General features: G+C 49.3%; 2 protein-coding genes across 4 annotated transcripts; one reads left to right on the top strand and one right to left on the bottom strand.

The window, feature by feature from the left end:
• The first annotated feature begins 8,742 nt into the window (after nt 1-8,742).
• On the top strand, nt 8,743-12,253 carry LOC100191718 (uncharacterized). 3 transcript variants are annotated; one of them, NM_001137147.1, is made up of 3 exons: nt 8,743-9,128; nt 10,166-10,291; nt 10,379-12,200. In NM_001137147.1, the coding sequence occupies exons 1-3, from the start codon at nt 8,796-8,798 to the stop codon at nt 11,912-11,914; spliced, it is 1,995 nt and encodes a 664-aa protein (NP_001130619.1). In that variant the 5' UTR covers nt 8,743-8,795; the 3' UTR covers nt 11,915-12,200. The 3 variants fall into 3 exon arrangements, with proteins under 3 accessions (NP_001130619.1, XP_008661322.1, XP_008661321.1); XM_008663100.4 differs by lacking the exon at nt 8,743-9,128 and adding an exon at nt 9,458-9,779 and having other exon boundaries at nt 10,379-12,253; XM_008663099.4 differs by lacking the exon at nt 8,743-9,128 and adding an exon at nt 9,625-9,811 and having other exon boundaries at nt 10,379-12,253.
• A 38-nt stretch (nt 12,254-12,291) lies between these two features.
• Nucleotides 12,292-21,885, bottom strand: LOC100283927 (postsynaptic protein CRIPT). The gene is made up of 4 exons (NM_001156825.3): nt 21,738-21,885; nt 21,477-21,594; nt 12,792-12,883; nt 12,292-12,619 (listed from the first exon to the last, which is right to left on the bottom strand). Exons 1-4 carry the CDS (start codon nt 21,751-21,753, stop codon nt 12,555-12,557), a joined length of 291 nt encoding a protein of 96 aa, NP_001150297.1. The 5' UTR covers nt 21,754-21,885; the 3' UTR covers nt 12,292-12,554.
• Between the last annotated feature and the right edge of the window lie 5,498 nt (nt 21,886-27,383).

The raw sequence follows: 27,383 nt of genomic DNA on the forward strand, positions 1-27,383 counted from the left end.
ATCTTTATGTAAAACAAAAAAATTGTTCAGTTGCCCCATTTATTTTTGGCGCAGGGCACCAGCTCTAGTACTTCACCTGAAGCCTTCCCCGTCTTCGGCGTAAGTGTGCAACTGCCAAACTGTGTCACCTTGTGTTTGCCACAACCCTTTTCTGCCAGTGGAGGTAATAGTGCTTGGCAAAGACTTCAATCAAAGGCCTTCCTCTATATGTTGTCGTCGCCCACACCTACTTGTAAAGCCACCAAAGCGTTTGGAGTTAATTGGTCCAACTGGACTCCATAGCGCTTGATGACTTTGATGACAAAATTATGGCATGGGAGTCATAGGTCTGCTTTGAAAAAGGCCTCGGCCACAATCACTTCATCTCGTGGCTTCAGTGCCATCTCCACTCTAGGAACACGGTCGGTCCCAGTCCCAAAACCCCCCAATCTCTTTAGCTCCTTCACGCGGCTAGAGATGGTGCAAGACCAGCCGAACTCCACGATCACGTGTACAACCATGCGCTGGGGGCCCGATTCAACCGACAACGACATCAGCGGCATTGTAATTGTCTATTTCGCCGACAGTAGCACCACGCTCTCCATGCTCCGTCGATATTGGTGATCCCTCCAACGTGGCAACGCTAGAAGACGACGAGGAAGGCGACATCACATACCGACGACGACGACCTGCTATTTGGTTGCCTCGAGCCATGGCATGGGGCAATGCAGCGCCTGGAGACGATTCGTTTCACCGGCAACACAGACGAAAGGAGAGAGAAGACACGCGTAGGGGGCTCGGAGTTGAAAGGAAGAGTGCCATTAGCACCTGGGCCAGGTGTTATAGTAGGTCGCGATCGCCTCGAGAACGCAACCATCGTGCCGTAAAAAATTGCACCCCTGATAAATCAATGACGTTATGTAGCCGACATCACCCCACGCAACAGCTACACTTTAAAAGATGGTTCAACTTGAGATCAAGGGTAGTTCATCCACCTCTACGAATTCACTTTGGGATCAGCTCATCAAGTTGAACCCATCCCTCGGGGCCTAATGTTGGAGCGAGGATGGAACCAATGCTCGATCACTCTTCGCTTCTAACCCATAATCGAAATGCTGGATGCAGGGAGTAAAATAAATGGAGAAACTGAAGGCTCTCGTGGGGGCTAAGACCTTGTAAAGCGAAGCCCCCGCCCCCCCTGAGGCGTGGTAACGAAGGCATTCACCCTGCAAAGGGCTAGCAAGCCCACTCTTGTACCGGGTAGGGAGTCACATGCCAATTACGAAGGCTCCACTAGCGCGAAGACTACGACGCCTTATCTCGATGAAGGGTCCGATAATTAAGCTCCCCTGGCAACGACAGCGGGCCCTTAGAAGCGATGTCAATGGCCAGGCTAAGGGAGGCTGAAGCGTCCCGATCCTTTGGGACTCAAATGTGATACAATTACTAGTCCCAGGAGGCTAGTAACCACATTCCTTACTTCAAATAGTACAGAGTTCGAATAAATGTTATTACAATACTAGGGTACAAGCTCGAGAGAGAGCCAGAATACGAAGCGCAGTAGAAGATACACTAGCCCAAGCCACAGGCAGAACTGGGTGCAGACACAGCCCTCTCAATCAAGCATAGCAGAAAAGAAGTCTTCGGCTGCTGAAAAACATAAATAAATCTGGGTGAATACACTAGGTATTCCGCAAGCGCATCCTACTCCCGTAAAGAGAAAGGGACCTATGCCATACATGTTTTATATGGTGGAGTTGAAGTCACTCTTCTTTTTCTCAGAGAAAGGCACTACTTTTAGGGTTTTTCCCAAGGAAATAGAAACAACACAATACTCAACCACCACTGAGCTTCCCGCTCCCGTGGCATCGTTTTCTTTTCCAAGAACGCAATCACACACACACATTCCCTTCTTCCCGGAGGTTGTAAAACACTAATTGTCATACCCTACCAGACTCGTCCATACCAGTGGACACGGACTATTCGAATAAGTTTTCAAACTCTCCGTAGAGGTGTACACTTTACCCACTAGTCCGGTTTCTGCGATCTCACCGTCGTGAGACCCGAATGCTGGATCTCTTTCTTTCCTCGCACGTCCTAACCTTAACGGTTATACCGGAAGGAGTCAGGCCACCGCCATGTCCAAACTGGACAAAACATTCCCCCTCCTTATCCTCCCGGTGCTCCCCAGCCTTCATAACCCTGGGGTTGGACCGTATGAGTTTAGATTGAGTGACTGCCACACAGTCTCGAGTGGTTGCACTTATCATGAGTACAGGTAGTGAAAGATGACAAACCGGTCCTTATATGAGGGGACAATCCTTCTGCTCACGCCTAAACCAGCTGAGCCTTCACCTTAGGCCCTCCCCTAAACAAGGGAGTCCCTGATCATCCCACTCACAAGGTGATGAGGGTGAATACCCTTCATCGCACACTTTTTGAAAACCTCACTTAGTGAAACACACTGCCCTTTTTCCCATCCCACATTTTGTATCCAAAAGATGTTTGTAAATGCGGGCTATCTCTCTGCTCACCATGCAAATATTCCATCCCGTAATCCCGACTTAGGTAGTGGTACAAAGAATAGGTAAATTATGCATCAAGGGAAGGATGTACTTGCCTTCGTCGAAGCTTTCCTAGCACAAAAGATTTATCTCCGGGAGGTCGGGCTCCTGCCCTTGTTCCGGGGCTACGGGTTCCGGATCAACGGTCCCCGCTTCTTCTAGTAAAACAGGCAATAAACAATACATCAAACAGTGGTTTACTGAGTGGAGTGTGTCAAATTCCTAACAATATCATTTTATGTGACTTAGAAAGTGTTTGGATAATTTTTGGTACATAAAATTTCAAGATATAAATAACTAAAGGGAAAAAATATGGAAAAGAAAAAGAAAAAGGATTTTCGACTCTGGTGGGCCGGGGGGCGAATTCCGGCCCAACCGGGTGTAGGGGCACGCGCGGGCGCGAGCGCGCCGGCCCAGCACGGCCCACGGGCGAGAAACGGCGCGGGCGCGAGAGAAAACGGCGTCGTGGTCATGGGGCCCACGCGCCAGGGAGAGCGTGAGGGGAGACGGCGTCAGCGGCCGACGGGGCAGGGGCAAATCGGCCAACCCGCGGGGGAAAACCCGGCCGCCGGCGGGTTCAACGGTGATTCGCCGCTAATGACCCGGTTCCTGGGCATCGGGCAGGCACCCTAGCACGAGGAGGGGCTGGCGAGCTTAAGGGTGGGTCCAATTTTGCCAGAGGAGGCTGGGAGGAAGCTGATCACGGTGGGGTGGCGGAGCTCCGTGGCGGGAATCATCGCCGGTGAGGCTTGGGTGGTGATCGGGGGCAGGGGAGCGGTGTTCCGAGCCCGCGGTGGTGTGGCGAAGCTGTTGAGCCTAGTGAATTTCTCGCTGAACAACCAGAGAGTGGGGGGGAAGGAGAGTGCGCGGTGGTGTGGCGAAGCTGTTGAGCCTACTGTTGGAGGAGAGTGCCTTGGAGGCAGGTGCCGAGGTATTCTTGGGGCCATTCACCGAGTTAGAGTAGGTAGGTCCTGGTGCTTTCAACTGGGGGCAGTTATTCTTGAAGTGACTGGGGTCTCCGCAGTGCCAACAGGCATTTGCTGGTGGTTGGTTGCTTGTGACCGAGAGGGCCTGAAAGGAGCTCTGACTCTGTCGGCTGAAACGTGACGGAGTGGGTCTAGCTGGTCTATTGAAGCTTGGTCCCTTGGGTGGAAACCCGAAGGATCGAGCTCTCTGGTGCCGGTCTTGCTGCTGAGCTCGGAGAACTTGGAATTTCCTCTTGAGGTGACCTTTTTCTTCTTCCTTTGCCCTTTCCACTTGTATGGCTTTATTGGAGAGGTGCGAGAAGCTGAGGAAATCTTGGCTGGCAAGGATGGTCTTGAGTTCTGGTCTTAGTCCTTTCAGAAAACGGGCCATCCTCTTGGCTTCTGGGCTGACATCGTCAGGCGCGCAGCGAGCCAATTCTGTGAATTTGTGCACATACTCACTGACAGATCCTCCTCCTTGAGTTAGTTACCAAAATTCATCTTCCTTGAGCTGAACGATCCCCTAGGGTACATGGTGCTCACGGAAAGCAGTTTCAAATTCTGCCCAGGTAGCATCTCTGACGGTAGTGCTGAAGGTATCCCACCATGCTAGGGCCATCCCGGAAAGTTGATGAGCAGCCAATTGAACACGTTGATTTTCTGGGCACCCGATGGCTTCTAATTTCCTTTTTATCGTGCGCAGCCAGTCGTCGGCATCGAGGGGATTGCTGGACCCAGCGAACGTGGGAGGCTTGAGCCTCAGAAAATCTACAATCTTGTCCTGTGGTCTTCCACCATTTGGGCGCTGATTCTCCAGACTTCTAGTGAGGACTTCAATGAGTCGGGTTTGATTGGCTAGAACTTGGGCTAAATCTAATGGCAGCTCCAGAGGTGCGGGGAGGTGGGTCTCACTCCCTTCTCCGCCAGCTTCTCCTTCCGCTCCTAGGGGAAACCCTGCTCCAATCCCGGAGGCGGTAGGCGTGGTTTTATCCGAAGCCATCCGCCAGGGGAAAAGAGTTACTACTATGCATAATTTTTTTCAACCAAGTTATTTTATTCATTACACAAGTCCATTACAGCATACAGTTACCACAAGTCGCACTACACGCGGGTGCTATCTAAGGTACTCCCGAACTCCTTTTCTAAAGTGTCCCCAAATTCCTTGAGGAGGTCATCAAGGCTAGCTAGGGACATAGCCTCGGTGTCGGACGAGTTTTCTATCCTGGTAGGAGGTAGGGCTAGAGGGGCTTCCTCCTTCTGCTCCGTCTGGCATCCTTGGTTTTTGGTCTTCTTTCGAATTTTCTTCGCGGGGGCGAGCTTCTTTAGCTTCTTGTCGTAATCCATCTTCAGGGTTTGGTAGACTTCACGAGTGTTGGTTTCCTCGCCTTCTGCTATTTCGAGACTCTCTTGGAGGGACGCCTTTTCCCTTTTAAGTTCCTTGACTTGTTGCTCCAGGCTTTCCACCTGGGAGTTTAGGTAAGTGCAGTGGGAGGAAAGGTCATCATATTGGTTATCGAGAGTATGGAGGTATCCGGCCATGTAGACGATGGTGGGGTCGTCCTCGGTAGGATCTCTTCCTGATAGAGCCTGAAGTCTTTTCCTCCAGGCAGGGGTATTTTTGTTGCTGGGTGGAAAGTAGCGAAGGGGGGTTTCAACGACCTTTCAGATGTAGTTCTGGCATAGCTGTCGGAGGGCTTTTCGGGCAACATTTTGGCAAGTGTCTGGGAAGCGGTGTTTGATGAAAGTGACTTGGAAAGGAGGGTGGTTTGGGTAGCTTCGGCTTTCTCCTAGGTAGACTGCCATAGAGCACTTCTTCATTCCATTCTCAAGATATTCCTTCCAGACATATTTTGGCTTCTTGCGGATCCCCATGCGAAGTGCACAACTTCACAACAGATGTGGGAACCCTTCAACCTCTGAGCAGTAGGATGTCCTAATGACCAGAGAGTCTTCCATCTGGAATAGGAAAAGAGGGGTCTGTTAATATCGGGGGAAAGGAGAGAAGATTTTTCTTGGGGTAAGAGGTATTTTCTTTTAAGGCAAACTTTTAAGGTCACGGCTGCGACCTACGGCCAGTCCTATGGCTCCGATACCACCTGAAGCGTCCCGATTAGGGATGTTCCTAAAACATCCGAATTGTATCACAAATCTAATATTTTAGCATAGATATACATAGAATTTAAAGCTAATTTTTGGCAATGTTATTAAGAATATTATGAAGTATTTAAATAATTTTTTATATAATTTTTTATGTATATTATTTTCTCCCTACAACAAAAAAGGTGAAAAAAACATCTTAATCCGTATTCGAATAGACATCCGAAGTTTATATCAATTATTTAAAAATATATAGAATGAATTTAATGTTTATTTTTTGTGAAGATTAATAGCCTCAATGCTAAAAACAAGAATATAAATTTACATAGCAAATTCTATATGTTATTTATTCATAATCGAAGAAAGAAGACCAAAAATTTGACATCCGAATAAATATCCGGATCCATCCCTAGTCCCGATCCGTTGGGACTCAAATGTGATACAATTACTAGTCCCAGGAGGCTAGTAACCATATTCCTTACTTCAAATAGTATAGAGTTTGAATAAATGTTATTACAATACCGGGGTACAAGCTCGAGAGAGAGCCAGAATACGAAGCACAGTAGAAGATACACTAGCCCAAGCCACAGGCAGAACTGGGTGCAGACACAGCCCTCTCAATCAAGCATAGCGGAAAAGAAGTCTTCGGCTGCTGAAAAACATAAATAAATCTGGGTGAATACACTAGGTATTCCGCAAGCCCATCCCGCTCCCATAAAGAGAAAGGGACCTATGTCATACATGCTTTATATGGTGGAGTTGAAGTCACTCTTCTTTTTCTCAGAGAAAGGCAGTACTTTTAGGGTTTTTCCCAAGGAAATAGAAACAACACAATACTCAACCACCACTGAGCTTCCCGCTCCCGTGGCATCGTTTTCTTTTCTAAGAACGCATTCACACACACATTCCCTTCTTCCCGGAGGTTGTAAAACACTAATTGTCATACCCTACCAGACTCGTTCATACCAGTGGACACGAACTATTCGAATAGGTTTTCAAACTTTGCGCAGAGGTGTACACTTTACCCACTAATCCGGTTTCTGCGATCTCACTGTCGTGAGACCCGAATGCCGGATCTCTCTTTCCTCGCACGTCCTAACCTTAACGGTTATACTGGAAGGAGTCAGGCCACCGCCATGTCCAAACCGGACAAAACATTCCCCCTCCTTATCCTCCCGGTGCTCCCCAACCTTCATAACCCTGGGGTTGGACCGTACGAGTTCAGATTGAGTGACTGCCCACACAGTCTCGAGTGGTTGCACTTATCGTGAGTACATGTAGTGAAAGATGACAAACCGGTCCTTATATGAGGGGACAATCCTTCTGCTCACTCCTAAACCAGCTGAGCCTTCACCTTAGGCCCTCCCCTAAACCAGGAAGTCCCTGATCATCCCACTCACAAGGTGATGAGGGTGAATACCCTTCATTGCACACTTTTTGAAAACCTTACTTAGTGAAACACACTGCCCTTTTTCCCATCCCACATTTTGTATCCAAAAGATGTTTGTAAATGCGGGCTATCTCTCTGCTCACAATGCAAATATTCCATCCCGTAATCCCGACTTAGGTAGTGGTAGAAAGAATAGGTAAATTATGCATCAAGGGAAGGATGGATTTGCCTTCGTCGAAGCTTTCCTGGCACAAAAGATTTATCTCCGGGAGGTCGGGCTCCTGCCCTTCTTCCGGGGCTACGGGTTCCGGATCGACGGTCCCCGCTTCTTCTAGTAAAACAGGCAATAAACAATACATCAAACAGTGGTTTACTGAGTGGAGTGTGTCAAATTCCTAACATTATCATTTTATGTGACTTAGAAAGTGTTTGGATAATTTTTGGTACATAAAATATCAAGATATAAATAACTAAAGGGGAAAAAGATGGAAAAGAAAAAGAAAATGGATTTTCGGCTCTGGTGGCCCGGGGGGCGAATTCCGGCCCAGCCGGGTGCAGGGGCGCGCGCGGGCGCGAGCGCGCCGGCCCAGCACGGCCCACGGGCGAGAAACGGCACGGGCGCGAGAGAAAACAATGTCGTGGTCACGGGGCCCACGCGCCAGGGAGAGTGGGAGGGGAGACGGTGTCAGCGGCCGACGGGGCAGGGGCGAACCGGTCGACCCGCGGGGGAAAACCCGGCTGTCGGCGGGTTCAACGGCGATTCAACGCCGATGACCCGGTTCCTGGGCATCGGGCAGGCGCCCTAGCACAAGGAGGGGCTGGCGAGCTTAAGGGTGGGTCCAATTTTGCCAAAGGAGGCTGGGAGGGAGCTGATCACGGTGGGGTGGCGGAGCTCCGTGGCGGGAATCGTCGCCGGTGAGGCTTGGGTGGTGATCGGGGGCAGGGGAGCGGTGTTCCGAGCCCGCGGTGGTGTGGCGAAGCTGTTGAGCCTAGTGAATTTCTCGCTGAACAACCAGAGAGTGGGGGGGAAGGAGGAGGTGTTTAGCGGAGCGGAGGGAGGGGCGGCGGAGCTGGTGCGGTGGAGCTCGGGGAGGGAGAAGAAGAGTGGCCGAGGCCGGTGCGGGACATGGAGGAGCTCGAGGCAGCCTTTTTATAGGCGCCCGAGGGGAGGGGAGCAGCGGTGTTAGGTGGACGCCAGTGAGGTGCACAACGACGAAGTAATGGTGCACAGCGGCGACGACGGGACCTCACGGCGGGGCGGGGCCGTGCGAGGACGCGACCACAGCGAGCGAAGGATGAAGCGGTGTCAACTTCTCTGTGCGACGAGTGCAGGCGGGGAGGGGGAGAGGACGGTGGCCGGCGGCGATCGCGCTGAAGCTGTGCGCGGCGAGGACGATAAGGTGGCTGACTGGCGGGGTCAGTTTGTCAGCGGTGCGCAGGCGCGAGAGAGCGAGGGTGAGTGCGGCTAGCGGGTGGGGTCGGCTTGTCAGCGAGAGGAGTATATTGATAACACAGTCATAGAAACTATTAATATAAAAAATTAAAATAACTTGCAATTTATAATCATAAAATATAACAGGTACTAACAGTTACTCCTCATAAATGCCAACTTCCTTATAGGCCCCGCAAAAAATGGACCTCTTTCCTTCGCCCCCCCCCCCCCCCCCCCCCCCCCCCCTAATTCTCTGCCCTTGTCGCTTCCAACCCTCCTCTTGCTCTCCCTCCAACGTCTCTCACTCCCCGGCCTCTCCATCCCGCCCCCGTCACACCGCCGGAACCCTACACAAGGTCCCACAGTCAATGCCGCCCGCTTCACGCCCCGCCGCTGCCTCCTCCGCTCTACCCGCGCCGCCCCGCCGCCTCCGACGCCGCCGCCCGCTCAAAGCCACACTAGCCACCACCCCCGCGGCTGACGCAGGCGCCGCCGCTGGAGCTGCCCGCCACGGCGGCCCCGAGACTCCGCATCTCTGTTGGGCCGCGTCTAGCGGCGAGAGCAATGCAAACGCAGAGAGGCCGCGCGGGGACCCGCCCTCCTCCGTCAGACGCTTGGCCGCGGCGGTGTGGCGGCTGCGGCCACCCGAGGAGGCACCCACCGCCGGCCAGTATGACGCCGCCTCCCGTGTCGGCCTCGAGGTACGCGCCCCTCCCACCCCGTGCTCGCCCGTTAACAGTGACGGAGCCAGAATTTTTTTTATCTCGGATTAAGCTGCTCCCGCTCGAATGTTGCTGGATCCTAGCTCGGATTCGGCGTACGGGGAAGCGAATCCAGGACGGCGGGCGGCACCCCCTCCCTCATCAAACCGCTCTACTCGCCCACCCACCGTACTACGCCGTTCTCAGGCCTCCCTCCGTTCCAGCTCGTGGCTGGAAGCAGTTACTAGCCGTTGCGGCGTCGCACGGCGGTGGGATCGAAGCCCAGATCCCCATTTATGGCGGCTCCCCTTCTCATTGTTCTCTCTCCTCGCGCCCGTCTCATGCGGCGGGTGGCATTTATTGCTCAGGCCATGGGCGCGTTGCTTGTGATGCACACATCCCAATCCCGCTCATGTGATCTGCTCCTGGCTCATTGAATCATCGGTGTGCCGTGCAATTAAGCACGCACGGATGTACCTCGCTAGGATTCTTGATGTGGGAGTAACCAGCCTGTCTCCTGCGGCTACCCGCACCTGCTTGTGGTGCTTGAGTGCCTTTGCTATTTACTGGAGTCTCTACTGCTTCCTTTCCAAGTGACATGTGTTCAGTTCCCACTTGAGCTTCTTGGTTGCAATGGCACTGCCATTCATGGTATGAACAATAGATCCTGGTTTCAGAAGATGGTATGGGGTTCCATACAGCACTTTTGTTTGTCATTCATCCTATTTGCTGGTAGGATCTGAAAGATTCAGTGATCCACTCACTCAGTAGTGTCACCTCAGATTTATATGCGCAATCATGGGACAAGTTCATCTTCGTTCTTTGTCTCCTTTTTTCTTGAGATCTTTGATTTGTCATTATGATGAAATTACTTTAGGTTGTAACTTAGACGATGGGTAAATCTGAGAGTGCTATCAAATAGTTAGCAATGTATTGATGTCTTGTTGCTGGTTAGAGATGTTAAAAATGTTTGTTTTCTGCTTCGTGGCAGTCCATTGATCATTCATATTAACTTGTTGATTTCACTTATATGACAGCATATACCGAGACATCTACAAGCTCACCTCCTGCGCAAGAATCCTCTTACTTACCACCGTAGTTTCAAAAAAGACATTTCAAGCCCCAACTCCGTCCTGGAGCCACATAGTGAAGAGCTCCACAAGGTATAACCAGAAATCATGTGCACCTAAATTGCTTCTATCTTTTTGCGTTCCATACTGCAAGCTAATCCAGTGGATTTAACCATGCAGATACATCTTGGTCTTTCCTCTGGTGTGGAGGATGCAACAAAATGGGAGCATATAAACATAAAGAGCATAGAACCAGATGGTGCCTATGTGATTGCTAGCCAACTAAATCTCGTTGAGGAACAGCAAGGGGGTAGCTATGTTGCTAGCCTTGAGTTGGAGCTTCAGCAGGCACGGGATAGAGTGAGCAAGCTAGAAGCTGAGCGGTTTTCAGCCAAGAAGCAACTGAATCACTTGTTCAAGAAACTTGCAGAGGAGAAAGCAGCTTGGCGGAACAGAGAGCACAAGAAAGTTCAAGCCATTCTTGAAGATATGAAGGCTGATCTGGAGCATGAGAAAAAGAACCGGAGGCAGTTGGAGACTATTAACTTCAAGCTTGTTGATGAGTTGAAAGAGGTCAAAATGGCCGCGAAGCAGCTATTGCAAGAGTATGACAACGAGCAGAAGACGCGGGAACTCACGGATGAGGTGTGCAACAAGCTAGTGAGGGAGATAGAGGAACACAAGTCAGAGATCGAAGCCTTGAAGCAGGATTCTGTCAAACTACGCGGCGACCTGGATGAGGATAGGAAATTGCTACAGATGGCTGAGGTGTGGCGTGAGGAGCGAGTGCAGATGAAACTTGTCGATGCCAAGCTCACTCTTGAGGCCAAATATGAACAGTTGAGCAAACTGCAGGAGGAGGTGGAGGCTTTCATTTTGACTTTCAGCTCTTCCAAAGGAGACAGCACAATTGTTGAAGCCGCACACAACATTGTACAGGCCATTGGGTCGGCCAGAGACCAAGAGGTTGAATTCACATATGAGCCACCAAGAGCATCAGAAGATATACTGGCCATCTTTGAAGAGCTACGCCCAAGTGAAGAGATGGAGAAAAAGGAAACCGAACCATGCCTAAAGCAAGAAATCCAAGAAGCTAGCCCAACAGCTGATATATTTCTGGAAAATCGAGCCAGATTGTTCCCAGATGGAAGCCATTCTGATGAGAGCGATAAGGAAGATGGAAGCAGCTGGGAGACCATGAGCCATGAAGAGATGCAAGGCTCAAGCCATTCGCCGTATGAAAGTGAACATTCAGTCAACAAGATCTTTGACAGAATTTCGTGGACCAGTGGAAATGATTCTGAGGGTGAGCAGGCCAACAAACTGTGTGATGACTTGAGCAGTGTGTACCTGACGGACATGGAACAGTCCAAGAAGAAAGAGTCCGCCATATCAAAGCTGTGGAAGTCATCTCCACTGAAAAACTGTGAATTCCGTACAAAAGATGTTGCGGATATGATAAATGGGAGATTATCAAGTGCAAGTCTTCCAAATGGTGTGTACTCTACTGCCAAAGGCTTGAATCTAGATATGGGGGACAGCACCCCTAGCACCACGCAATGGAGCTCACCGGATTCGATGAACAGCCAGCTCAACCGGGGTTTCAGAGGTTGCATGGAGATGGTTCAGAGGCAGAGCCTGAAGGCGAAGCTCCTTGAAGCTCGGATGGAGAGCCAGAAGATTCAGCTCCGCCATGTGCTCAACCAGAAAACTTAAGTTAGAACCGCACTGTGTCGAAATAAAATTCCAAGCATTGGATTTATTACATTTCCCTTGTCCATTGTAGTATGTAGCTTAATCTCATGTGTTTCTGCTTCATAGAACTATATAGCTAGCTATAGCCTTGTAGGCTGACCTGGCCATGGTTGATGCAGCTGTCTAATTGTGGCAGTACATTTGACAGGTTATGTGCCCGTCTTTATGTGTAATGTGGCAGTAAACTGTAAACCAGAAGCATTATTCAGACTAACTGTACCAGTACTGTAGCAGGCTGGCAACAAACAAAATGCATCGTTCAGACAAACTGTACCATTGGCAGTGAAGAATTTTAAAACATCTGAGAACGTGTTTCCATCAGAAGCGAACAGGATACTCAGAAACCTCGCAGAAACTGCTGCCATGGAGGCCATAGGAATTCTGATTCTCAAATGAAAAATTATGCTAGACCCGGTTGCAATATCCAGTTGCAACCCAAACTTTGCATAAAGTCCGTAGAGCTTTAATTTTGGAGACATTTTGTGTTCCATTCCAGAATTGTTAGTCAAGTACATAATTTCTGTTAACTATTGTCAATAGCTTGATTGTATTGCGAGTACAAGATTTCATACAAGTTATTAGCAGTTTAGTAAAGCTATGATCACACATTGCTTTGCTTGTAGAGTTTCGTGTCCAACACTTGCTTCCCACACATTGCGCACACTCCTGGAAAAAAGTTAATACTATGATCAGAATAAGGAATCAACTAATTTCAGAAGCATCTTGTTAAGTTGTGACCTATATGAGTGATACCTCGAATGTATCGATGCACTTATTGTCAATTTTAAACAAACAACAAAATTCATTTACCATGTCCTCTCTGTAGTGTATATCTTACCTTTTGAATAAGCACAGGTGTGGCAATATTTTGCGTCCTGGTGCACCTGTTGCTTGCAGATTATGCATTTGGTGTTTCCATATGGAGTCCACCTGTGATTGAGCAGAAGTGAGCGGAATTAGACCACAATCACAATATAATACCTTCAACGGACAACATATATGATTTGGATATTAAGTTACAAAAAAAGAACACGCTGTGGTTTCAATAGAAGCAACAAAAACATATAGCTTGTTCTGAAAAAACATTCAATGAGGCTAAGGAACCCGTACATACAAAAAACTGACGTAGAATTTTCAGCAACATATTTAGAAGGAAAAGACCTTGACTCCTGACCAAACAAACAGGTTATCAGCCACACAGTGCTGACACATTATATTTCCATCGAATTCAAGAGCGCCATCAAATAAATATGTTTTTTGATTAAAGATGCCTAAAAACTGAAAATCATTATCCCCTACCACCTCATGTCCATATGAAACCCTCACAAGCGCCTGTTTCGATACCTTAGACCAACTCCAGCAGACTCTGTATATGGACGTGTATCCGTCAAATTTACGCGTCCGCGCACTATTCATCAGTCCAGCGGACTCCGTATCCGTCTCCTTAAAAAGCACGCCGTGTACCTGCACTCCCCTTTTCCACGTTTTCTCTCTCCTCTCCGCACAAGACTGCATGCGCTCGCGGGTGCTCGCGGGACCCAGTTGTCACAGTCTGCATGCGGAGTGTAAATACGGAGTCTGTTGGAACGCACCGTGCAAAAGAACCACTCATCCATGACCAAGTCTACCTAAAATACGGATGCGGAGTGGGAGGCTGCTGGAGTTGGTCTTACAACGTTGGCCATGTTTGTTTCAGCTTATTTCCTGATTGTGGCCCAGAAGTTGCTACAAACTGCCAAACGTCCAGCTTTTCAGACACCTTTTATGAGAATCGCTTTGGTGAAAATAGTTCAAATCGGCATGAACACATAATCTGCCGAGTCGTCACAATAGGAGGAATCTGTCACTTCCTAGATTCTAGACCTTATGTACCCCTTCATCTCCTCCGCATGTAATCCTCGCAATATTCAGATTCTCCCCACAACTAAATCCTTCCTACAGTCAGATTCTCATAAAAGCTCGTCAGAAAAAGCTGAAATAATCAGAACTCATATTTCCTTCTCACCTTTTCTATCTTCCCTGTGTATTCCCACAACTAGTAAGAAACATTCATTAATTTGGAAAGTGGTTCCTTCATATTCCTATGTCAACCGAGACAGCACTCAGCATAACAGTTTCTCCAATAAGACAAAGTTTATCATTTATATAAATCCTTATGGAACATGTGGCACGTTGTCATCCAGATCTGTGACACTTCCAAAAAGTACTTCACTATCTATTCAGTTAAGAACTAAGGAGGCCACAACAGTCTCTTCAACATCTAGAGGACAGCAGTCGTTTTTTGACTGTCCTCTGTAGTCTCTTTAGCATCTAGAGGACAGCAGTCGCTTTTTGACTGTCCTCTGTAGTCTCTTTAGCATCTAGAGGACAACAATAGTTTTTGACTGTCCTCTGTAGTTTCTTTAGCATCTAGAGGACAACAATCGTTTTTGACTGTCCTCTGTAGTCTCTTTAGCATCTAGAGGACAATCATGTTGTGTAGTGTGTGTGAGAAGGTGTGGTAGTGCAGCCTCTAGGGCTATAAACATGTGTCTCCAACCCTTAGATGGGTATGGCATTGTGTAGTGTTTGAGGAAATAAACAGAAAAATTGCCCCACCTCATAGTGTCATCCTCTTAATGAGAGTTAGAGTCCCTCTACTTACAATTGGTATCAGAGACAAACTATCCTGCAGCCTAAACATCTCGTGCTCATCTCCTTCCCGCGCCTCTCCACACACTCAATCGACAGCAAGAGCTCCAACTGTTCCTTCCTCTCCTACTTAGACGAGCAGCCTTTCGTCTGAGACAACCTCTTCCACACGCAGCGACCCCTCACTAGCCCACCATGTCCCTACGCTCGGTCACTTCGAGTGCGCGGCGCCAGCAGGAGGCCGAGGTCGCCGCGGCATAAGAACGCGAGCGAGCAGCAGCGGCTGCAGCGACAGCGGCGAGGGCAGCACGGCTGGCGGCGGCGGAACTGGCAGCAACGAGAGCGGAAGTAGAAGCAGCGGATGCTGCACGTGCGGCGACAGCAGAGCTCGAGGCACTGCGCGGCAGTAGAGCCGGCAGCTCTTCTTTTGTCGACAACAACACCGATGAAGAGCTCAGGCTGGCGAGGGAAGCAGCGCGAGAGCAGGCGGCACAATGGGCAGCCGTGCATCCCCATGGGGGCGCGTGTGGCGGCAGCCCAGATAGGCGCCGACGGCGCTCCGGGCGAGGGCGCACGCGGCGACAGCCCAGACGGGCGTAGACACGCCGGCGGTGCTCCCGGCGGCGGCGACCGAGTCGACGGAGATCGCGGCCTCTACAGGCGGCGCGGCTCTCCCTCCCCGGATCGGTACCATGGTCGCCGCATGGCCTAGGCCATTGTCAGGGACATCGGTCCCGGGCTCCCGGCGGTGGGTGGCCTACCCTCACCAAGACCAACTACGTCGAGTCGGTCGCGGTGATGAGGGTACGGCTCCAGGTTCGCCACATATGGGAAGCAGTTCGGTACGGCGACGTCGACTACCACGAGGATCGACGGGCGCTAGATGCCCTCATTGCTGCAGTCCCGCCCGAGATGCAGTTTTCGCTTTCCCGGAAGTGAACTGCCAAGCAGGCCTGGGACGCCATCGCTGCGGCCCGCATCGGCATCGACCGTGCCCGCAAGACCACACTGCAGGCACTTCACTAGGAGTGGGAGAACCTGGCCTTCAAGCCAGGTGAGGATGTTGATGACTTTGCTCTCCGCCTCAACACTCTGTTGCAGAAGATGGTGCAGTTTGGCGACCACACCTACGATGAGAAGACAGCTGTTGAGAAGCTCTTATGTTGCATCCCCGAGAAGTACAAGCAGATTGCTCGCTCGATCGAGTCTCTGCTCGACCTCTCTACGATGACAATGAAAGAGGCGATAGGTCATCTCAAGGCGGTCGACGGCGACGAACCACAGGTTTCCTCTGGGCCTATCACTATCGGCGGGAAGCTACATCTCACTCGGGAGCAGTGGGAGGCCTGCCAGGGTGACAAAAAGAAGGGGGAGTCCTCCTCGACACGAGGCCGCAAACACGGCAAGCCACGTGGAGGCGCCCAGGTCGGGGTGCGAGGACATGCTGAGGGTGGTGCCCGTGGAGGTGCCCAAGGCGGCGTCGTCGGCAACAAGAAGTCGGCACGAGACGACGGCTATCACAACTGCGGCAAGCTTGGCCACTGGGCCAGGGACTGTCGACAGCCACGACGTGGCCAGGCCAACGTCGCACAGGCGGAGGCGGAGGAGGCTCTGCTCATAGCACATGCAAGCATCGAGCTATCTCCAGCGGCACTGGCCGCAGCGGCACTCCTCCACCTTGATGAGTCGAAAGCACGCGCTTTCCTCGGCGACGACTCCAGCAAAGACATGATCGAAGGATGGTGCCTCGACACCGGCGCCACTCATCACATGACCGACCGACGGGAGTTCTTCACCGAGCTTGACTCTAGCGTCCGAGGCTCCGTCAAGTTTGGGGACGCATCCGGCGTAGAGATCAAGGGCGTCGGCTCAGTCGTCTTCACCGTCGCGTCTGGTGAGCACAGGCTACTCACCGGAGTCTACTACATCCCAACGTTGAGGAACTCTATCATCAGCTTGGGACAGCTGGATGAGAACGATTCGCGCGTGGAGGTCGAGCACGGAGTCATGAGGATCTGGGACTCCTCTCGTCACCTTCTTGCCAAGGTACGCAGGAGTCCAAATCGGCTATACATCCTTAATGTGAAGGTGGCACAACCTTGCTGCTCGTCGAGACGACAGGGCATGGCAGTGGCACGAGCGCTTCGGGCACCTAAACTTCGAGGCCCTGAAGCGGCTCAGTGCCAAGGAGATGGTACGAGGCCTGCCGTGCCTTGACCATGTGGAGCAATTCTACGATGCCTGTGTGTTGACAAAGCAGAAACGGCTCCCCTTTCCCCAGCAGTCGAGCTTCCGAGCCAAGGAGAGGCTCGAGCTCGTGCATGGGGACTTGTGTGGCCCGGTGACACCAGCCACACCAGGAGGACGACGCTACTTCTTGCTGCTCGTCGACGATCTCTCCCTCTACATGTGGGTGATGATCCTTGGTAGCAAGGGAGAGGCTGCGAACGCCATCAGGCGTGTGCAGGTCGCTACGGAGGCGGAGTGCGGCCGCAAGCTGCGCGTGCTGCGCACCGACGACGGCGGCGAATTCACGGTGGCTGAGTTCGCGTCGTACTGCGCGGATGAGGGCGTTCAGCGCCACTACTCCGCGCCGTACAGCCCGCAGCAGAACGGCGTCGTCGAGCGGCGCAACCAGACAGTTGTGGGGATGGCTCGGGCTCTCCTCAAACAGAGGGGAATGACGACCGTCTTCTGGAGAGAGGCGGTAGTGACAGCGGTTTACATCCTCAACCGCTCGCCCACCAAGGCTCTCAACGGGATGACACCGTACGAGGCTTGGCATGGGCGCAAGCCGGCGATCTCTCACCTACGGGTCTTCGGCTGTCTCGCGTTCACCAAGGAGCTTGGCCACATCAGCAAGCTCGACGATAGGAGCACCCCGGGGGTGTTCATTGGCTACGCGGAGGGCTCGAAGGCCTACCGCATCCTTGACCCAGGAACACAGCGTGTGCGCATGGCGCGCGACATAGTGTTCGACGAAGGGCAAGGATGGGCGTGGGACAAGGCGGTGGACGACGGCACGACTCCGACATACAACGACTTCACCATCGAGTACGTCCACTTTGAGGGAGTTGGGGGAGTAGGCAACTCTTCTCCGAGCAGGTCTACCCCAGCCCCCAAGTCTCCACCGACTCCAGCGCCGGCTACAACGAGCTCTTCACCACCACGCACTCCAGCCACGACTCCGGCTACAGCGAGCTCTTCGCAACCACGTACTCTAGGACCGACGGTACCCTCTCCGGGAACGTCCTCTCCGACACCAACTCGTGTCGAGCACGACCCAGTGGAGCTTGTGACCCCGCTCTCCCACGACGAGGAGCGCGTCGACGCGTGCTACGACGGCGAGCCGTTGCGGTATCGAAGGGTGGAGGGCCTTCTCATCGACCCGTCGGTGTCGGGCCCGGCGTCTCGCATTCTGGCAGGAGAGTTGCATCTTGCATGCGACGATGGTGAGCCTCGGTCTTTCGCGGAGGCCGAGAAACATGCGGTCTGGCGTGCCGCGATGCAGTCGGAGATGGACGCGGTTGAGACGAACCGCACTTGGGAGCTCGCTGATCTCCCTCATGGTCCTCGCGCGATCACCCTTAAGTGGGTGTTCAAACTGAAGAGGGATGAAGCCGGCGCCATCGTCAAGCATAAGGATCGCTTGGTGGCACGCGGTTTCTTGCAGCAGGAGGGGATCGACTTCGACGATGCCTTCGCCCCTGTGGCACGGATGGAATCCGTGCGACTCCTCGCGCTGGCAGCCCAGGAGGGCTGGCATGTTCATCACATGGATGTCAAGTCGGCGTTTCTTAACGACGACTTAAAGGAGGAGGTCTATGTACACCAGCCGCCAGGTTTTGTGATCCCTGGCAAGGAGGGCAAGGTGTTGCGCCTGCGCAAGGCCCTCTACGGCTTGCGACAGGCACCAAGGGCGTGGAATGCTAAGCTGGATTCCACGCTCAAGAGGATGGGCTTCATGCCAAGCTTGCACGAGGCGGCCCTCTATCGGCGGGCAATGGAGAAAATGCCCTGCTGGTGGGTGTCTACGTCGACGACTTGGTGATCACCAGCGCCAAGGATGCAGAGGTGGCAGCATTCAAGGAAGAGATGAAGGCCACCTTCCAAATGAGTGACCTGGGGCATCTCTCCTTCTACCTGGGGATTGAGGTGCACCAGGGAGCCTCCGGGATCACACTTCGCCAGACCGCCTACGCCAAGCGCATTGTTGAGTTGGCTGGGCTCACCGACTGCAACCCAGCTCTCACTCCGATGGAGAGGCTGAAGCTGAGTCGCGATAGCACGACGGAGGAGGTGGATGCTACATAGTACCGGCGTCTTGTGGGGAGCCTTCGCTACCTCGTCCACACACGGCCTGACTTGGCATACTCCGTCGGCTACGTTAGTCGGTTCCTGCAGCGACCGACGACGAAGCATGAGCAGGCTGTGAAGAGGATCATCCGTTATGTTGCGGGGACTCTCGACCACAGTCTCTACTACCCGAGGTGCCCTAGGGAGGCACACCTTGTCGGGTACAGCGACAGCGACCACGCCGGTGACATCGACACTAGCAAGAGCACAAGCGGGATCCTCTTCTTCCTCGGCACTCATTAGCTGGCAGTCGGTCAAGCAGCAGGTGGTGGCCATGTCCAGCTGCGAGGCCGAGTACACAACGGCCTCCACTGCTTCAACTTAGGCGCTCTGGTTGGTTCGACTGCTCGGTGATCTCCTCGGGAGAGACACTGGAGCGGTGGAAGTCAGGGTGGACAGCCAGTCCGCTCTGGCATTGGCCAAGAACCCCGTGTTCCATTAACGGAGCAAGCACATCCGGCTGAGATACCACTTCATTCGAGATTGCTTGGCAGAAGGGAGCATCAAGGCGCGCTACATCAGCACCAAGGATCAGCTTGCAGACCTGCTCACCAAGCCCCTTGGGAAGATCAAGTTTCTTGAGCTTTGCTCCAGGTCCAGGATGGCCCAACTTACCCACAAGACGACGCCCAAGACTTAGGGGGAGAATAATGGAATAAGTCTTGAGCATCTAGAGGACAGCAGTCTCTTTAACATCTAGAGGACAACAGTCGCTTTTTGACTGTCCTCTGTAGTCTTTTAGCATCTAGAGGATAACAGTCGTTTTTTGACTGTCCTCTGTAGTCTCTTTAGCATCTAGAGGACAACAGTCGCTTTTGACTGTCCTCTATAGTCTCTTTAGCATCTAGAGGACAATCCTGTTGTGTAGTGTGTGAGAAGGTGTGGTATTGTGGTAGTGCAGCCTCTAGGGCTATAAATATGTGTCTCCAACCCTTAGATGGGTATGGCATTGTGTAGTGTTTGAGGAAATAAACAGAAAAATTGCCCCAACTCATAGTGTCATCCTCTTGATGAGAGTTAGAGTCCCTCTACTTACACATTGAAAAGGGATAAACTTTTAGGGGCATTAGAGTAACTCCAAAAGTTCGCTACAAAATTCTTTCCCTAAATCTCTTATTGGGGGCTGTTGAAAAAAATCCCTCCCAAAAAATGTTATCCTACAGCAGATTGCTAAAAACTTATCTCTAAATTTTTTTAAAAAGAAATACATGGGCCAAGGATGTTGTATTGGCCACGGCAAGCTATATTGTTACGCACAGGTGTGGCATCTTCGTTTTGTACACGATATTTCACCTGCTCGAGTACATGACCGCAGCACAACCACAATGGCATGGCAGTAGCAATCACCATCCAGGACCAGTATTCTATGGCACATGTGGGCGAACAGACGCATTGCTTCATTATGGAAGCAACCATCCGAGTAGGCGGACTACATGCTCGCCGACACCATGCCGTCCTGGTGGGCATTCTGTCGAATATCCGGCATGCAGCTTCGATATCCCCACGCACGACCGGCGACGGGAGTCCATCGGAGGCGCAACGGGCAGTTATGTGTGTGTGCACAGAGGCCACCTCTGCTGCATCGGCACACTCTCTGAGGAGGGATATGTAAATGTCCTCGTCAGGCAGGATGCCCAGCGCGTCCATCAGGTGGAGCACGTCGCCGGCATCGGACGAGGAAGGATATGAGTTCCGGTGGTGGTTTCTTGGTGCAATCATTGCTGCTAGTGGTGTCAGCGGTGGTTTGGCCGGTTTGTTTACGGCTGGCAACCATGCTTTACTGGTGGACATGGCCAGGGTGGTGGCGTTTGCGAAGAGCTGCCGCTGCTGATAGTGACGGGAAAGGCGGGAAAAACAATCACGCACAAGAATAGATTTTGACGGAGAATGGGGGCGTTGGCACTCCACGAAAAGTCGAAAATATACGTGGTGGAGGGGATCACATGCTCACGGAAATTTTGGGAACATTTTGAGCACCTGTTGGAGATGGTTTTCCACGAGTTTGTTTCTAAACTAAAATTTAGCGGTCAGATACAAGGTCTTTTGGAGCTGCTCTTAGGCTATCATGCTACCACCATCGTGTACATCATGCAACTGGACTGTGGTCCCAAACTGCCAAGAACAAGATCTTCTAGCTTATACAACTGACATACTATCAGTCTGATTCAGTTGAGGCCTTTAATTGGGAAAATGAGAGCTAACACAATTTTCTAAAATAAAATGACTTAGGTGGCCCAAAATTCAAGAAATCAAGTCCACCAGCCTATCCAAATTATTTGATTGAGTGGTTACTGATTTAATCTATATTATATCTTGATTCTTGATGACTAGTAGAGCCATTAACTCTGGTGATTTGCCTCTTTGTTAAAGAAACCAAAGCACCTATCCTGATCTATTGAAGGTACCCAGAAAACTAAACTAAGAGCCCAAGTAACATGCATCAGCTATTCGCGCGTGATGTCAGTCTAACCATGGCCGCAAAAACTAGCAGTAGTAGGGGAGAAGGCTAGGCAGGGGCTGGGAAAGGGAATCTGACCTGTTCTTCTTGGATAGGAGTTTGTTCTCGTTGATCTTGCGGCCGCCGCTCTCGTTGGTGTTGCTGGCGCCCTCCTTCCACTTGTCAGGCACGATCACCTTCCCGAGCTTCTTCTCGCCTGCATCCCAAATTCAACCAGACCTTGTCATGTACGGAACAGGGGGGAAGGGGTTACAGAACCCAGCAGCACACCTCAAGGACAAATATGGAATCGGGGATGCACACCATCTACGACAGGGAGGAAGGGAGGGGCAATCTTACACTTAGCGCACACCATCGCCGCCGCGGCCGCTGATTCTTGCTGCTGGGGATCGGAGGCCGGATGGAACCGAGACCGAGAGCGAGATGAAGAGGAAACAGAGAAAGAAGGGTGTCTGAGAAATGCGCCGAGGGTTCGGGTCGGTTAAGCGGAGCAGATCTGTTTCCCCAACCAGGCCTTTTAGATGGACCAGGCCCAATTGAGATGAAATCCGTGCTTGACATATGTTGACGATATTATAGTTAAAAGTACAAATTAAGAAAATTATATTACTAATTTGAAAGAAATATTTGTTAATTTTAGAAAGGCCGGACTAAAGTTAAATCTAGAAAAATGCATTTTCGGGTTAAAGAAAGGAAAATTTCTTGGATGTCTTATATCAACAAAGGAGATTAAAGCTAACCCAAACAAAATAGAAGTTATACTTCGGATGGAATCACCAAGTTAAAAAAAATGCTTAGAGATTTACACGGAGGCTGGCATTGAATAGATATATATTAAGATCAGCAGAAAGGAATCTGCCATTTTTCAAAGTATTAAAGTCGGTCGAAGTCTTTCAACGGACGAGTTCAACAAAAGGTCTTTAAAGATTTGAAACAATATCTTACAGAGTTGACAATTTTGACTCCACATTCATCAAGATCCCCATTGCTATTGTATGTAGCAGCTTTCCAGACGGTAATTAGTGCAGTGCTGGTGCAAGAAAAGCAAGATGAACAAACAAAGAAACAAGTCACAATTTACTTCGTCTCTGAAGTACTAAGTCCATTGAAAAGAAACTACATAGAGTTGGAAAAGGTACTCTATATTGTACTGATGGACTCCAGGAAGCTTCAGCACTATTTTCAGTCCTACCACATCATAGTACCTTTGTCTCAACTCCTAAAGGATATCATAAAGAACAGAGAAGCTACAGAAAGAATTGGCAAGTGGGATGCAGAGTTGAACGAGTTCACCATTAATTTTGTTCATAGATCTTCGATTCAATTTCAAGCACTAGCAGACTTCATTGTCGATTGGACACCTGGGGCTCATGAAGAAGTACACCCAACAGATATCGAAGCCTGGACAGTATTCTGTGATAGATCATGGGGAACCTTCGGCGTAGGTGCAGCCTCTATTCTAATCTCACAATCAAAATTCAAAATCTGCTATGCAGCCAGATTGGAGTTCAATAGCACAAACAACATTGCAGACTACGAAGTTGTCCTTTTGAGGCTCCGAAAGCTTAGGACCATGGGGATAAGAAGGGCAGTGCTTAAATATGACTCTCAAGTCATCACAGGCCAGGTTGACAAAAGCAGTAAGGCAAGAGACCCGAAGGTTGAAAAATATCTTGACACAATCTGAAGGATGGAAGCTTCCTTCGAAGGATTTTCAGTGAAAACATCCCAAGAGGAGACAATGAACAGGCAGATTTACTAGCTAAATCAGTGGCACAGGGACTCTCTTTTCCCCAGATGTATTCTTTGAAACTCTCAAAACACCTTCGGTTGAACTCATGGAAAGAGCGGTGGTCACAATTTCACCTGTGCATAGCGAAGATTGGAGAACAAAAATTGTATCTTTCATCCAGGGCAACTATCCTTCGGATGATGAAGTTTACATAAAAAGGATGCATGCCAGAACAAGGCCATATGTGATTATAGAGGGGGAATTGTTCAAACAAGGAGTTTGCTCCACATTACTAAAATGCCTATCCAGAGTCGAAGGTCAAGAGTTGAAGAAGGAAATACACTTAGGAATATGTGGAGCCCACATTGGATCCAGACCACTCCTCGGCAAAGTTTTTAGACAAGGATTTTATTGATCGAAGGCTGCTTCAGATGCAGCAGATCTGGTACAAAAATGTGAAAATTTCCAGAAGTGTGCCAGAGATCATAAACAACCTTTATCTTTAACACAACTGATCCAACCCACTTACCCATTGCAAAGATGGAGCCTAGACTTATTGGGCCCACTTCCACCAGCCCAAGGGAATTTGAGATATGTTGTGCTAGTAGTGGAATATTTTTCGAAATGGATCGAAGCTAAACCATTAGCTACGATAGCTTCGGCCACAGTTCAAAAGTTTTTTTAGCAAAACATTATTTGTCATTTCGGTGTGCCGAAGGCTATCACAGTTGACAATGGAGCACAATTCGACTACGAAACATTTAAAACCTTTTGTGATCAGATTGGAACGAAGATACATTTTGCATCAGTGAGACATCCAGAATCCAATGGTTTAGTAGAACGGGCAAATGGAATCATCATCACAGGGATAATGAAATCAATCTTTAATCTACCAAAGGGAAAGTGGCCAGACGAATTGGTGAAAGTAGTGTGGAGTTATAACACTATTGTCTCGAGGTCAACATGGTTCACTCCATTTAAGCTTTTATTCGGAGACGAAGCAATAACACCGAAAAAAGCAAAAATAGGATCGATAAGGACTCTAGCTTCGGCAGAGGACAAAGACACTTGCAAAGTATCAAAAGACACCATAGAAGGGGTCAGACTTCAAGCAATAGATCATATCAATAAATACCAAGTCGAAACAGTAAAGTGGCGGGACAGAAAAGTGAGACTAAAGAATATTAAACCAGGACATTTGGTGCCTCGAAGAATAGCCAACCCAGAAACAGTAGGAAAACTACAACTAAAGTGGGAACACCCCTTCTTGGTAGTATCTTCGTCAAGACCTAAATCATACAGGTTAAGAGACATGGATGGGAATGATATATCGAGATCATGGAACACAGCCGAGCTTCGGAGATACTATGTGTAACAACCATGTAACTTTTTTTTCTTTTTCCTACGACACACTTTTCCTTTCAAGAGGGGAGAAAGGTTTTTAATGGGGCCATAGGTTATAATTTTCATCTTTCTTTCGCAACCCTGTCCAATATAAGGGCCAATTTCCCCCATATGTAAAATGTAAAGATATGAGATTACACCATCGAGTGTAAAAATATGAAAAAGCTCCAAAAGTCGTTCCTACAGGGATGCAGAGCTAAAATGCCACCTAAGTAAAAGGTGAAGTAGCTCCAAAGTCGTTCCTACGGGGATGCAGAGCTAAAATGCCACATAAGTAAAAGGTGAAGTAATTCCAAAGTCGTTCCTACGGGGATGCAGAGCTAAAATGTCACCTAAGTACAAGGTGAAGAAACTCTAAAGTCATTCCTAAGGGGATGCAGAGCTAAAATACCACCCAAGTAAGAGGTGAAGAGACTCCAAAGTCATTCCTAAGGGGATGCAGAGTTTGGGTGCGTATTTGTGTGGGTTTTTTATCTTCGGCATACACTTGCATATTTCATCAGATCATATTTTGCATTCATACAAACATACATTAGACATCTGTAGCTTCATTGCATCATGGCATATCGCATAAGACACTAGTGGAAAAGAAGGAAAGGTTTTTGACTCTGGCCCAAATGCTTCGATGTGAACGAAAAGAGGGGAAGATGTTTTTCGCCTTCGACTCAAAAAACTGGGATCATTGGTTTCGTCCACAGCAAAGCAGACAACAGTGGAAGAAGAAGTAAGGTAATATTACAAGGTATCCATAAATATTTACAAAGGTTTTACATTCTTCGACAATTTTTGCCAAATATAATTGTTTTTACAAAGAGCTTTAAGAGCATCTCTTAGTCACAAACAGAAGAAGGGACAACTTTGGAAGTATTCTTCAGAGTTTTTGAATAAGCTTCGGCTTATCAGTCTTCATCAACATCGCCCTAAATAGCAATAAGACAAAGGTATTGTGAAACATAATGAGAGAAAACTTGAAAAAAGCATGAAAGTAAGAAAAATCTTCATTCCTTGTTAATTAAGGCTCGTGCTTCGTCTCCAACAATCCCTCGGCCACCCTTAGTCTAGATTTGGGTATTAAATCTATTACCTACACTTCTGGCTTCGGCCGAGATATTGACTAAGTATGATGACGAGAGGCTGAAAGTTGGTTTATTAATAGTCCTAAGATGATTGCATCTAGCCTTGGCGAAAGCAACATGTATCCCACGGGCAGCCACTAGTGCGCAAAAATTACCATGACCAACTATGACTTCGTCAAGATCATCAATCTCCTTCTCAATCCATCCGAGTGCTCCTGGGATATCTTCGGCAGAAAGGTTGGCTTCCTCAGACATAGCTATGACAGAATTGAAGATACTTTTTAACCGAGCAGTACATTGTGTTGCAAAGCCGAAACATTTATCCTGAAGAGCTTTAAGTGTTCTGCTTAGCTTAAGATTTTTCTCAGGTTCAGCCTTTATTGTCATGTTTAAAGCTTCGGACTCACGACTAAATCGACTTGAATTTTCTTCCTAAAGTGTCTTTGTTTCCATCAACTCTTTACCCAATTTCTCAATTTTTATATCTTGATTTGAAACTAGAATTAATTCAACGAATTTTCAAGTGCTTTAATCTTCTTCTCCTAGCCACTGATAACAAACTCGTTTTTCTATCTTCATCATCTTGCTGCATTTTTTAGAGCCTTGTTGGGCCTCAAAACTTGGCGATGGTAGTTGCGACAGGAATCAGAGGCAGCACGTGGCATCATCATGGAGGGTGCATCGAGGCGAAGCAACTTTGTGTAGAGCGTGTGACCGTCAGATCAAAACTCTTGGTGTTGATCCATTTCGCCCTCCGCTAAGCGGATAGGCTCTTTGTATCTAGGGGTAGTTTAGGAACTAGTAATAACCCTATATAAATAGAAGGGTGGGCTGATTATTTTAGCCTTCTCTTTGGCTAGACTCATTAATGTTTTTGTTTAGAAAACCCTAGTTCTCATTCCTAGGTTAGCCTGAGATCCACAGATTTTTTAACTCTTCATCGATGCTCTTGTAATCTTCATTGCATCGTCTGAAGGAAGGGTGACCGGATCCACCCACAGGGTTTGTCGAATCTTGTGCTCAGTCTTGAGATCCACAAATTTTTTATTCGATTTTGCTCTCGCGTTCTTCCCTTTCCTTCTCTTTGGATTTGTCGAAGAACCATGGAGTTGTTATGTTGCGGGTGTTGTTAGGGATTGTAGGGTGGTGAGATACACTCTTTGGGTCACTGCATACGCCCCCTTGGTGTAGTTCTTGGTCATGATCCGAGTTGATCCTAGTCTGAGTTCGTTTGAGAAAACCCAACAAAACCCCAAATCTGTCCGTATTTTTACTTCTGCGATTAAAATATAAATATGTTTGAGTTCAATTTTTGTGGACATCTTGGAATATTTCTTGTCAAGGTGTGTGAAAAATTTAAGCTCAATCGAGTTCGTTTGGTTCAACTTCGCATTCGAAAACTGAATTTTGAGCTGCTGAAATCAGCACTAGTAAGCAATACGTTTATGGGACGATTCGTACTTTCCAGTGTTCGATTTGTGATCCATTCATTTTGTTGGTCCCGTGTGAGTCTTAGGAACATTTTGAAATTATGAGATCACTGGTTGGCTAATGTGCTTTTGGTTTGAGCGCTTTCTTCATCTTAATTGAAGTTAAATGCTCAATTTCAGTTCTTAGAAGCAAAATTTGATTGGCTCCCATTTGCCCCCTCTGGTCGCCTCATTGGTCCTTCATGGTTGGTGGTGCCATCTCTTGTATTTTTATCGTATTTGTGGGTATAACATGAATTTGTTTGCACGGTTATATGATCCACGCATGCACTACTTTGGAGCC

The sequence above is a fragment of the Zea mays genome, chromosome 10 (assembly GCF_902167145.1).
Source record: "Zea mays cultivar B73 chromosome 10, Zm-B73-REFERENCE-NAM-5.0, whole genome shotgun sequence".
NCBI classification, from domain to species: domain Eukaryota; kingdom Viridiplantae; phylum Streptophyta; class Magnoliopsida; order Poales; family Poaceae; genus Zea; species Zea mays.

What these genes read in the sequence shown, in the direction of transcription:
- LOC100191718 (NM_001137147.1), top strand. Translation starts at nt 8,796, where the DNA reads ATGCCGCCCGCTTCACGCCCCGCCGCTGCCTCCTCCGCTCTACCCGCG. An exon ending in CCTCCCGTGTCGGCCTCGAG is followed by an intron (nt 9,129 to 10,165) that starts GTACGCGCCCCT and finishes CTTATATGACAG; the next exon opens with CATATACCGAGACATCTACA. An exon ending in ATAGTGAAGAGCTCCACAAG is followed by an intron (nt 10,292 to 10,378) that starts GTATAACCAGAA and finishes TTAACCATGCAG; the next exon opens with ATACATCTTGGTCTTTCCTC.
- LOC100283927 (NM_001156825.3), bottom strand. An exon ending in CTCCTATCCAAGAAGAACAG is followed by an intron (nt 12,884 to 21,476) that starts GTCAGATTCCCT and finishes GCTCAATCACAG; the next exon opens with GTGGACTCCATATGGAAACA. An exon ending in CACCTGTGCTTATTCAAAAG is followed by an intron (nt 12,620 to 12,791) that starts GTAAGATATACA and finishes ACTTTTTTCCAG; the next exon opens with GAGTGTGCGCAATGTGTGGG.